The sequence below is a fragment of the Dipodomys merriami genome, unplaced genomic scaffold (assembly GCF_024711535.1).
Source record: "Dipodomys merriami isolate MVZ:Mamm:240054 unplaced genomic scaffold, mDipMer1.0.p SCAF_4, whole genome shotgun sequence".
NCBI lineage: Eukaryota > Metazoa > Chordata > Mammalia > Rodentia > Heteromyidae > Dipodomys > Dipodomys merriami.
Window position 1 is genome coordinate 12,028,840 of NW_027205603.1, and position 12,160 is coordinate 12,040,999.

The following is a 12,160-nucleotide window of genomic DNA, read 5'->3' on the forward strand; positions in this document are numbered from 1 at the left end:
GTGAATCCTCGAAAAGCTTAAGGCCTTCTCACCTCACCTTTATCTTCTTACATTCAGGTAAGGAAAAGGAAGGGGGGGATTAATGGTAGAGGGTGGTCTGGGCAGAATAAAACGACTTACCCAAGGTCAAAACAAGAGTGGAGAAGCCTAGCTCGCCAGTAACCAAGGCCACGTCTCCCCAGCCACCTCCGCAAGCCCCCGAGAAATGACGGCAGGGCCTCAGGGGGCAGCGCGGGGGCTCGGGCCTGGCAGGGGTTCACCTGACACGCGGGCCTCACCGTGCAAGCGCTCCGCGACCTGCACCCGCCCGCAGCCCGCCGAGCCCCCCACACCCACCCCCGGCCGGGCCCCGCCCCGCCCCGCCGGAGAGCACGGCCCCACCCCCGAGACCCGAAAGGCTGAAGTTTCCCACGCATCGGAGCCCCGCCTGCATCCCCGGTCACGTCTAGGATCTCACGCACTATGGCGCTCCGGACCCGGGCCCCCGCCGCCGCCGTCGCCGCCCGGTCCCCGCTGCTGGCCTCCCAGCCCAGCGGCCCCCTGCAGCAAGCCCCTCCTCCCGCCCCGTCAGCGAGCCGAGACCGCGGACGACTTCCTCCACGAGCTCCGCCCCGTCGCTGCCCAGGGAAGCGCCTGCCACCGGATCTGAAGGACGGCCGTCTGAGCCAATCGAAACGCGAGTCTGGAAGGGGCGCGGCCACCGCGAGCGGACCACGCCCCTTCCGTGCTTCCGCTGGCCCGGAGGCGGCACCGGGAAACTTTCCCAGAGTTCCTGGGGGCTGCAGCGGCAGGGGCGGGGAGGACGTCGGGCGACTGTCGATTGGATGAGGAGGAGGCGGAGCCCAGGAGCACCGCCCCAGACCCCCAGGACCCGGGCGGTGTCCAGCCCGGGCTCCGGGATCCGCGGCGGCCCCGCCTCGCAGTCCGCGGACGCGCGCTCCGCAGCCGCAGCGAGGGCCGCTTGGGTTCGGCCCTTAGCTCAGGCCAGGCCCCGACCGACGGCCTCCGGAGCCGTGGGGGGGGGGGGGGTCCGGCCCCTCGGGCCCCTCAAGCTTCGGGGCTTCGCGGTAGAGCGATGCGCCCCCATCCCCTGACGTTTTCGGCTCCAGAAGGTCCCAGTGCAGAGGGCAGCTCCGGGACCACAGGTGCGCCCACGTACCCCTAGCAGCAGGGGCGCCTGGAGCCGGGGGCCCCGCCCCGACGCGCCGGGAGGGCGCAGCTCCCCGGCCCCCGGGGCGAGGGGCAGGAAGGGGCTCTGGCGGCCGCGGCGGCGGCTACAGCGCCGGGGAAAAAGAGCTGGGCGCAGGGCGGGGTGTCTCGGAGGAGTGTCACGTGCAGGAAGCGGAAGCCCAGGCTCCCTTTCAGCTTTGTGCACCCTGCCTCGGACTCAGGCTCGGTGTCCCCTTCCACTCGTGCCCCCGCCTGGCCCACCGGGATGGCCCCGCCGGGGGACCCGCGCCGCCTCTGCAGGCTGGTGCAGGAAGGCCGGCTGCGTGCTCTGCAGGAGGAGCTGCGGGCGGCCGGCGGCTGTCAGGGCCCGGCTGGAGACACGCTCCTCCACTGTGCCTCCCGTCACGGACGCCTGGACATCCTGGCCTATCTAGCCGAGACTTGTGGCATGGACATCGAGGCCGTCAACCGAGACTACAAGCGGCCTCTTCACGAGGCTGCATCTATGGGCCAACGGAACTGCGTGGGCTACCTGTTGGACCGAGGGGCGGCGGTAGACTGCCTGAAGAAGGGCGACTGGTAGGTGGCGACGGTCCAGAAAAACACGCCTCCTCCCTAGTCCTTCAGAATCAGAATCCTGGCTCGTGTACCTCGTGGGTACACGAGGGGAGCTCTTGTCAGCATTCAGTTTTCACCCATCGGCAAGGTCTTATCGCCCCCAACCTTCTTGCTCAATGTGGTCAGATAGGGAATGGATTGTACCGTAGTGATGTTCTTCTGGGGACGTCTAGCTAGATTCTTAGCTCACAGATTGCATTATTTTAATTGGTATTGTACAGACCATAGGAATATGACTGATACAGTGCAGCGGTGCAGATATAACACTATGTGGTTTTCACCTCTTGCCTTGCTGTAACAACTGCTATCAACACAGTCCAGAAACTTTACCTCACTCAAATTCAACCTCATTTGTTAGATTGGATTTATTTATTTATTTAGGTGCTGGTACTGGGGTTTGGACAGGCCTAGGTGCTTTCCCCTAGCTTTTTTGCCCAAGGCCAGCGCTATACCTTTTGAGCTACATCTCTAGTTCTGCCTTTCTGCTGGTTAACTGGAGATAAGAGTTTCAAGATGGGCTGGGAATGTGGCTTAGTGTAGAGTGCTTGTCTAGCATGTATGAAGCCCTGGGTTCAATTCTTCAGTATCACATAAACAGAAAAAGCCAGCAGTGGTGCTGTGGCTCAAGTGGTAGAGTGCTAGCCTTGAGTACAGAGAGGCTCAGGGACAGTGCCTAGGCCCTGAGTGTAAGCCTCAGGACTGGCAAAAAAGAAAAGAGTTTCAAGAATTTGTCTGCATACTGGATCCTCGGATCTCAGACTCCTGAGTAGCTAGGATTGAGCTATCTCTACCTGCCTGAAATTATTTTTTTCATTGTGTCTGGTCTTTCTGAGGCTATGATTTCTTTTTAATGGTTATTTTTGTTTCTTTTCATTTTACTTATTTTTTATGTAGTACCAGGAATCAAACCCAGGGCCTCAGTCAGGCTAGACAAGCATGCTATCACTAAGCCACATTCACTGGCCTGCTATGAACTTCTTAAGGCTTATTACATAGTGAAGCTTCTACTTCAAGTGATTCCTGATCTCATTACAATTAAAAAAAGAAAACAGGGGCTGGGAATGTAACTTAGTATTATAGCCTTTGCCTAGTATGCATGAAGTTCTAGGTTTGATTCTCAACCTCACAAAAGAAGAAAAAAGTACAGAAGAGAATGGTATAAAGTTCATTTTCCCCACTATGGGAGAAAAGTAGACCTGGTCCTAGTGGTTCTTATTAGTTCTGTCCCAGGTCACTACTCAGGTCTGGCTCTCAAGCAGTTTTGCTTCCCAGGTCCCGATCTACTTGTAGGTGACAATCATATTCCCCTTGTTATTTCTCCCAGTGTTCTTACATCATGCAGAGGATTTACCAGTCAAAGCTCTTTTCCTTCCTTCAAGACCACTGATCCTTCTAGGTTGTCCATCTGTGCCAAGGCTATATGCATTTCCTGAAGACTTGACCTCTCCCTTTTAATGTCTCAGCTTCCTTCCATCTGATGGCTTACACTGGTTGGCCTTAGGACTCCTCTGATGATGGCTTGCACAAGGAAGAATCTTGAGGTGATCCAGGCCCTCGTGGAACACGGTGCCAATCCACTCCTGAAGAACAAAGATGGCTGGAACAGTTTCCACATTGCCAGTCGAGAAGGCGACCCCCTTATCCTCCAGTACTTGCTCACTGTGTGCCCAGATGCCTGGAAGACAGAGAGCAAAATCAGAAGAACTCCTCTGCACACTGCAGGTACAGCCAGTAGCCTTAGGCAAACAGGACAGATGTGCAGTCACTTCACTCAGCGCTGCCTACATCATCCTGTTCAGGCTGCCTGCAGGGAAATGACGGTTATGAGAAAATAGATGGTAAGGAAAAAGAATGTTTTCTACAGATCATGTAACTGGCTAGGTGCCTTTCTTTTTCTTTTTTTCTTTTTTTTTTTGTTGGTCGTGGGGCTTGAATTCTGGGCTTGGGCGCTGTCCCTGCACTCTTCAGCTCAAGGTGAGCACTCTACCGCTTGAACCATAGCACCACTTCCGGTTTTCTAGTGGTTTATTCGAGATAAGAGTCTCACGGACTTTCCTGCCCGGGCTGGCTTTGAACCGATCCTCATATCTCAGCCTCCTGAGTAGCTAGGATTACAGGCATGAGCCACTGGTGCCCGGCTAAGTGCCTTTCTTGTGTTAGTAAACTCTTCATGTGTATCCATCTTACCTTCTATTAGTTAGATGGAAAACTGGTTCTGTTCCTCTCAAAGTCTTTGACCTTCAGTAGAAAACCTAGTCTGTCTCTCTTTTTTTTTTTTGCCGGTCATGGGGCCTGAACTCTGGGTCTGGGCGCTGTCCCTCAGCTCTTCAGCTCAAGGCTCTCAAGTGCTCTACCACTGGAGCCACAGCACCACTTCCAGCTTTTTCTGTTTATGTGGTGCTGAGGAATCGAACCCAGGGCCTCATGCTTGCAAGGCATGCACTCTACCGCTGAGCTACCTTCCCAGCCCCCCTAGTCTGTCTCTTGAGCAAATGTCTTCATCAGCAATGATACCCATGATACATAATTACTGTAGGGATAAAGAGGTCATTATGTGAGTTCCTTAACACAATCCTTGGCACATGTAGGCCCAGAATAAATAGTTACTATTGTCTTTTTAGCAGTTTTTACATTGTTACTGAAGACAAGAAGAAAAAGAAAATATTTCCTTCATATTCTTAGTAATACCATGTTTTATGTCTAAATACAAACGCTTATAGATACATTGGCCCCAGTGTCTAAATACAATTTAGGATACGGTTTTTATTTTTTAATTACTTTTAACTGTTATGCATCTGTAGATGATTTTAAATTAAGAAAAATGTAAAGTTGTTACAGTAAGAGGTGTAAGAGTCTAGAACAAGAAATTTGAAATTTGGAAAGTAACCTTACCCTACTAGGAAGTGTGTTGAATTTAGTTTCTCTAGAACTTAATGCCTGCGATGTGATATAGTCTAGGTAAAACACATCCAGTTGTTTTATAAACACAGTGGCACTTAGGGATGGAAGAATGTCTTCCTAAACATTCCAAGTAAATGGAAAGACATTTCTCTAGCTTATTAATTATTTGGTCACCTTGCCCTTCACACACATCTGGAGATACTTCCTTGGAGACATAGCACCCTATCATTTGCCCCAAATAAGTAGAAGACATCAAAACCTTTATTATTGAATATTATTTTTAGGAGAGGGACTCAATTTCTGGTTACTTGGTTAAGGATTAATACAGACAGTAAAATGTTTTTGTATTTCCTGGATGAAAGCTGACTGACCTTGGAGTTTTACAATAAAAAACTGGGAAGATAAGTTTCAGACTGAAAGTTTGCCATGAAAGTGCTCATAGAGATAAAATGGAAGTGGAGCTGTGGCTCAAGTGGTACAGTGCTAGCCTTCAACAAAAGAGCTCAGAGACAGTGTCCAGGCCAGAGCTGAAGCCCAGACCTGCAAAAAAAAAAAAAAAAAAGAGAGAGAGAGAAATAATCAAGTACTGGCTGTGCATCCCTAAAGTAAAAACATCATTACCACTAATTGAGTTGAATTTTATTTTTAGGGGGCAGTAAAAGTATACCAAATTTAAATATTCCTGTAAGTCATAATTAGAAGACTGAGGCAGAAGGGAGAGAACCAGGAGGAAAGAACTTTATTTATTTATTTTTATGGTGCCAGGATCAAACTCAGGGCTTTATGCATGTCAGGCAAACATTCTCCCATTGAGCTACATCCCCAGCCAAGAAGCATTTTGAGTATACAGCATACCTAAACGTTCTAATTTTCAACTCTCTTCTCCCAGCAATGCATGGCTGTTTAGAAGCAGTAAAAGTACTTCTTAAGAGGTAAGAGCAAAGCAATAAATTGGGGGAAAATATTTATTAGACATTTTAACAAGAGGTTAATACTGTTTTTACTTGAAGAGGATCACAGACTGGCAGCAGTACAGACTGAACAAGCTCTGTAAGACTTACCAACATTACAAGGAATAGCAGTATCCCAAAGGGAGCATATAACTCAGTATATCTTGGAGTCAGAATCTCAGCACCAGCAATATTGAAGGTGCCACTTGAAGGGGAGAATGAGAGTTAATTGCCAATAGGAGACATGGGCAAGTATGGTATATCTGAGAAACAGGAAGTTCAGAATATGCTGAAGCCTGGACAATGTGGACACTGTAGACCATGTGAGAAAGTTCAGATTTTATTCTAAGCATTTAAGATGCTATTGAAGGGTTTTCAGACAACAGTTTCCCCAAATTGTCAATCCTTAGGCAGAATGGATTGGGGGATGGGGTGAGCAGGAGGTTCCATGATCTATTTGGTGCAGTGAGAAAGACAAAAATGATGGTAAGGGGCTGGGAACATGGCTTAGTGATAGAGTGCTCAACTAGCATGCATGAAGCCCTGGGTTTGATTCCTCAGTACCACATACACAGAAAAAGCTAGAAGTGGTGTCGTGGCTCAAGTGGTAAAGTGCTAGCCTTGAGCAAAAGAAGCTCAGGGAGAGTGCCCAGGCCCTGAGTTCAAGCCCCAGGACTGGCAAAAAAAAAAAAAAAATTGATGGTAGCTGGACACAAAGATGTCTAGGGATGAAGAGGGGGATTTGGAGGTAATTTTGAAAGTGGAGCCAATGGGGCAAGATGAGTAACTTGTTAAAGGAGATGAGAAGGGCTAGAGATCCAGCTCAGTGGTAGAACACTTGGCAGTATATGCAGGGCCCTAGCATCTCTAGCGTAGCAACAAAATAAACAGATGAAAGGAATGAGGAGTAGGGAACATCAAAGATGACTTTAGGATATGATGTCAGAGCCACTTGCTGAGAAATGGAACACTGGACGAGCAGCAGGTGGGGGAGAAAGATGATAATTTTACTTTAGGTAATGTTGAGTGTTGTATGCCTGTGAAATATGGGGCTCAGGCAGGCAGTTCAAGACACAGGTGGGCCCAGATATAAATGTGGGGTCAGCAACAGAGATGATAATTTGAAAAGATAACCCGAGGAGACAACATATGGTTAGAGAAGAGTTTGAAGGGAATACTCTCAGTTCTGTAATTCTGGGTTTGGGCTTTAGGTGCCAGTATGAACCAGACTGCAGAGACAATTGTGGCGTCACCCCATTTATGGATGCAATTCAATGTGGTCATGTGGAAGTAGCCAGGCTACTCCTTGAAAAACATCAGGTATCAAAATGGTTTTGTTTTATTCCTTGATTCTTCTTACAAATTTTAGATTGTAGGATAAACAGCACCCTTTATATCCTGGGTCCTAAGTATCTGTATTTCCAGCTATAAAATAAAGAGAAGTTGAGTTTCTTCAGATGGCTCCTAGAAGTATTAAATAATGTAATCTACTTAGAGAAGTTAGCAAATTAAGTATTCTAGAAATAGCTCCTTATAGCTAGGTGGCGCATGCCTGTAATCCTAGCTACTCAGGAGGCTGAGATATGAGGATCACAGTTCAAAGCCAGCCCAGGCATGAAAGTCCTTGAGACTCATATCTCCAATAAACCACTAGAAAACCGGAAGTGGCGCTGTGGCTCAAGTGGTAGAGCGCTTGCCTTGAGCTTAAGAGCGCAGGGACAGTGCCCAAGCAAGCCCAGAGCTCAAGCCCCATGACCAATAAATAAATAAATAAATAAATAAATAAATAAATAAATAAATAAATAATCAGAGCAAGTTTATTTAAAAGGGAAAGAAAAGCAAGGAAAAGCAGTGAAATTGACTCTGTGGAGAGAGGCCCCAAAGATCCATGTTCTAAGACATACTAGTCCTTTGATGGCAACAGAGGCCCCTGGAAGCACTTTTGGCACTGTAGCCAGGAGTACTGACTCATCCCGTTCTTTTTCCTTTCTTTTCTTTCTTTCAAATCTTTAAGTAGTTTTACAAGGAGTTACTATTCATCAAAGCAGTTTGAGTATAATACATCATGATCAGTGTCACAGGATTCATCCTTTTTTTTTTTTTTTGGTTAGAGTCCTTAGAGAATCAGACAGAAGCTCCATATCCTCTGCACAGAGGAAGGTACAGACAGCCAGGTGTATGGGCCCAGGTTTTTCTGCTTCTTCTGATTTTTGCTCCTCCCATCTACAAGGCTTGCTCTTCAGCTGAGGACAGCCTGGGGGCCCAGGCTCTGCACAGGGCAGCTGTCACAGGGCAGGATGAAGCCATCCGCTTCCTGGTGTCTGATCTTGGCATTGATGTAGATGTGAGAGCAACCACAACCCACCACACAGCACTTCATTATGCGGCCAAGGTTGGTATTTTCTCATGACAATGTCCCTACCTTACTTTGACTTGCGTTATTCCATTGATGGATGGCTCTGTAATCCTGTTTTGTTTTGTCAGTTGTGGGGCTTAACTCAGGGCCTGAAGGCTGTCTCTGAGCTCTTTTGCTCAAGGCTAGTACTCTACCACTTTGAGCCACAGCTTACTTCTGGTTTTCTGGTGGTTAATTGGAGATGAGAGTCTCATAAACTTTCCTGCCCCGGCTGGCTTTGAACTGTGGTCCTCAGATCTCAGCCTCCTGAGTAATTAGGATTACAGGCATGAGCCACTGGCCCTCAGCTATAATCCTGGTTTTTATGGCTTCATTTCTGTGAATGGTAATTGTCCATATACTTGAAATAATCATGAATCTGAAGTCGTTAATCCCTTTAAAAGGAAACTAAAAAGAAAGAAATTAAGAAATAAAGAAGTACCTTTTATGTTCTTGGGCTTTACGTCACACTACTAACATTTTTGTTTTCAGGAATCATTTAAAGCCATAAATGTCTGTTGTATGAAACTCCTAGATCTCTATACTTATGCAGCATTTAGAAGTTAAGATCTCTTTAAATGGGAGAAGGGAATGGCATTAATTGATCTCTCCCTGTCACATTGAAGACAAAATGTTCAACTAGAAAGGAAGCTGTTGTCAGTGCCTGCAGTCTCCCATATTACTGATCCATTACTTAGTTGTCCCATGCTTGATTTTCTAGAAGCAGCGATTATTTTTAAATCATCTACACTCTTCTGTCCTATTTTCCCCTCATGAGAAGGTAGGGAGGTGTGTAAGGATGGTATGAGATGCCACAAGGGGAGACAGGCTGGTTTTCTCCAGTCTTCAGGGAAGACTGAACCTCAAGCTTTGATTTTGGTTTCACCAAAAAATATATATATAATTGCTTCATAATACTAGCTGCAGGATTCTCTTTTTTTGGAGGGGTAGGGGGTCTGGTCGTGGGGCCTGAACTCTGGGCCTGGGCGCTGTCCCTCAGCTCTTCAGCTCAAGGCTAACGCTCTACCACTTGAGCCACACCGCCACTTCCGGCTTTTTTCTTTTTGCTTATGTGGTGCTGAGGAATCGAACCCAGGGCCTCAAGTATGCAAGGCAAGCGCTCTACCACTGAGCCACCTTCCCAGCCCCTAGGATTCTCTTTTATGAGAGGTTATGTAGTCTTTGGTCATCTATCTCTACCCTACAGATTTTAATTAGGTAAATATTGGTCTGGGAAATTTTGGAATTGTAGTTCTGTATAAATCACAAAATTTATACAGCTTATATTGATAGAGACTCAATTGTATTAGGTCACTAATGTGGCATATAAAGTTGATCATCTAAATCCTAATAATGAAATGTGACCAAGATATTTAATGATGGATGCCTTATTAAGAGTGATACAAGCCAGGCGCTGGTGGCTCACGCCTGTAATCCTAGCTACTCAGGAGGCTGAGATCTGAGGATCACGGTTCAAAGCCAGCCCGGGCAGGAGAGACCGTGAGACTCCTATCTCCAATAAACCACCAGAAAACCGGAAGTGGCGCTGTAGCTCAAGTGGTAGAGCGCTTGCCTTGAGCTGAAGAGCTGAGGGACAGCGCCCAGGCCCAGAGTTCAAGCCCCACGACCGACAAAAAAAAAAAAAAAAAGAGTGATACAAGTCATTACCCTTTAGCTATACAATTCAGGTTTTTTAGTTGACTATAAGTGCACTATAAGGCACTGTAAGTGCCTAATATGATTAGAGTTTGTTTAAAAGTTTTTGTTATCATCACAGTAATAATGAATTTATTTCAATACTCAGGAAGGACATACAAGTACACTTGAGACTCTCCTATCCTTGGGTGCTAACATCAATGCTAAAGATGAACGAAATCGATCAGGTATTGAATGTGTGAACAACTCACCAAGTTTCATATTTCGGGCTGAGAGTATAGCCTAGTGGAGAGTGCTTACCTACCATGCACAAAACCTGGGTGCCATCTCCAGAACTCAGAAGGCTAACGCAGGAGAATCCCAAGTTCAAGCCTACCCTGGTTACATAGCAAGACCTTGTCTCAAAAAAAGAAAAGAAGCCAGGCGCTGGTGGCTTATACCTGTCATCCTACCTACTCAGGAGGCTGAGATCTGAAGATCACAGTTCAAAACCAGCCTGGGCAGGAAAGTCCGTGGGACTCTTTATCGCCAATAAGCCACTAGAAAACGGGAAGTGGCACTGTGGCTCAAGTGGTAGAGGGCTTGCCTTAAGCTGAAGAGCTGAGGGACAGCGCCTAGACCCAGAGTTCAAGCCCCACAAAAGATTGGTGCTAATATTATTCTTAAGTATCTCAACAGCTTTTTCTTTCTTTCTTGGCCAGACCTGGGGCTCGAACTCAAGGCCTTGGCACAGTGCCTGAGCTTTTTTTGCTCAAGGCTAGCACTCTACCACTCTGAGCAACAGTGCCACTTACAGCCTTTTCTGTTTATGTGGTACTAAGGAATTGGAACCCAGGGCTTTATGCATGCTAGACAAGCACTCTACCACTAAGCCACATTCCCAGCCCTTGACAGCTTTTTCTTAAAATAACTTTTTCTGTATTTGCCAAGTTGGAGAACTAATGCTATTACCTTGACAATGGTGATGACTATCGGCTTAATTACTACTGTTAAGTCATAAAATCATTTACTTCCCTTCTTTTTACAGTACTGGGAATTAAACTCAGGGCCATGTGCTTGCTAGGTAGATGTTGTACTACTTGAGCCATACCCCTACTCTTTAGCTTTTAGTTTGTTTTTCAGATAAGACCTTGAAGTAACTTGGCTGGGACTGGTCCACCTATTTCTGCCTCCTGAGCAGCTGGAACCATAAGCATGCATCCCCACATCTGACTTATTTTTGAGATAGTTTCTCACTTCACTTTGCCCTGGCTGGCTTCAAATTGCAACCTTAGGCTGTGTACTCCAGCGGTTGTGTTCTAAGCTAATGTCATTCTTGCCTCTCTCAGCCCTGCATCTAGCCTGTGCAGGTCAGCACTTGGCTTGTGCCCAGTTTCTCCTGCGGTCTGGGCTGAAGGATTCTGAAGACATAACGGGCACCCTAGCTCTGCAGCTCACACAGAGAGCGGACATCCTCCAAGGCTTTGACCCCTGCACTACGACATAAGTAGGTTTCTACACGGAAACAATAAAATGCATGGCAATTTCTACTCTGCTTCTTTTCTTTAGTCATTAACAGATTCGATGAAAGCAGTCAGCAGCCAGTGTTTCCATCCCCCTCCCCTGCCCCCTGCCACGTCACCTGCTCCTCTGTACACACCTCTCCCACTACAAACCTGAATGACGGGGAATCTGGATTCCCACTGTGTTATAGAATCCCCAAGCAGGGTCATGATCCCTCCACATCTCACTTTTTCTAACTATAAATTACAGTAGGAATAATTATTAGGAAGTGACTCTCAGGTATCCTTCCAGAAGTATGTAACATGCATAAATGTTCCATCATTTTCTCTGAATTGAAAAATATAGTTATTCTCCCCCACAGTATAACCCCTGCTTTCACTATATTTGATGTCAGTATAACTTGTGGAGGAGATGGGGAAAAACCAGTTGTTTAAGGATACAGGTGGACCTGTTGCAACAATGAGAAGTACAAGTTGTCATGTCCAAAACGAGCTATACAACGTCGGTGCGGGGGGGGGGGGGGGGGGGGGGAGGGGAGGGAAGGAGAAGGATTGGGATTGTGGGGGAGGGGGGAGGCTGGGAAGGGATGTGAAGGGTAAACACAGGAGGAGGCTGCAATGCTTGGTAAGAAATGTACGCATTATCCTGCCCATGTAATTGTAACTCCTCTGGACAGTATGTTCACAAATAAAATAAAATAAAATTTAAAAAAAAAGAAAAATATAGTTATTCATCTAAGTCAGTCTTTTAAGATTGGAATGCATCAATCCTAATGATTTAATCCTTTTTTGTTCATCATAATCCAGCCAATACTTATTGCACACTCACCTGATCCTCAGCCTGTGCTGGCCTTGGAAAATAGCAAGAATTTCCAGTTTCTCTTGATTATTCCCCCATGTCAGCAGATTCCTATTCCTAACTCCCAAATAATTAGGATTGAGGTAGAAATTCAGTCCTGTCTCATGAC

At 46.9% G+C, this 12,160-nt stretch overlaps 2 protein-coding genes across 5 annotated transcripts in view; one reads left to right on the forward strand and one right to left on the reverse strand.

Annotated features, from left to right (window-relative positions):
* The window catches only part of Fbh1 (F-box DNA helicase 1), a 40,102-nt gene extending 39,568 nt beyond the window's left edge, over positions 1-534 (reverse strand). Inside the window, exon 1 of one of the 3 annotated variants that reach the window (XM_069990538.1) lies at positions 462-534. Coding sequence is in view for 1 of the 3 variants with exons in the window: in XM_069990537.1 (XP_069846638.1) it covers position 462 (1 nt within the window). In the remaining 2 variants the exon portion in view is untranslated. Of the gene's footprint in view, positions 1-120; positions 209-461 lie in introns of those variants that run through there. The other 2 variants (XM_069990537.1, XM_069990539.1) reach the window with 2 other exon arrangements.
* A 478-nt stretch (positions 535-1,012) lies between these two features.
* On the forward strand, positions 1,013-11,219 carry Ankrd16 (ankyrin repeat domain 16). Of its 2 annotated transcripts, XM_069990544.1 has the most exons (7): positions 1,013-1,749; positions 3,290-3,510; positions 5,579-5,621; positions 6,851-6,959; positions 7,870-8,031; positions 9,839-9,917; positions 11,019-11,219. In XM_069990544.1, exons 1-7 carry the CDS (start codon positions 1,436-1,438, stop codon positions 11,174-11,176), a joined length of 1,086 nt encoding a protein of 361 aa, XP_069846645.1. In that variant the 5' UTR covers positions 1,013-1,435; the 3' UTR covers positions 11,177-11,219. The 2 variants fall into 2 exon arrangements, with proteins under 2 accessions (XP_069846645.1, XP_069846646.1); XM_069990545.1 differs by lacking the exons at positions 1,013-1,749; positions 3,290-3,510 and adding an exon at positions 3,517-3,626.
* The last annotated feature ends 941 nt before the right edge of the window (positions 11,220-12,160 follow it).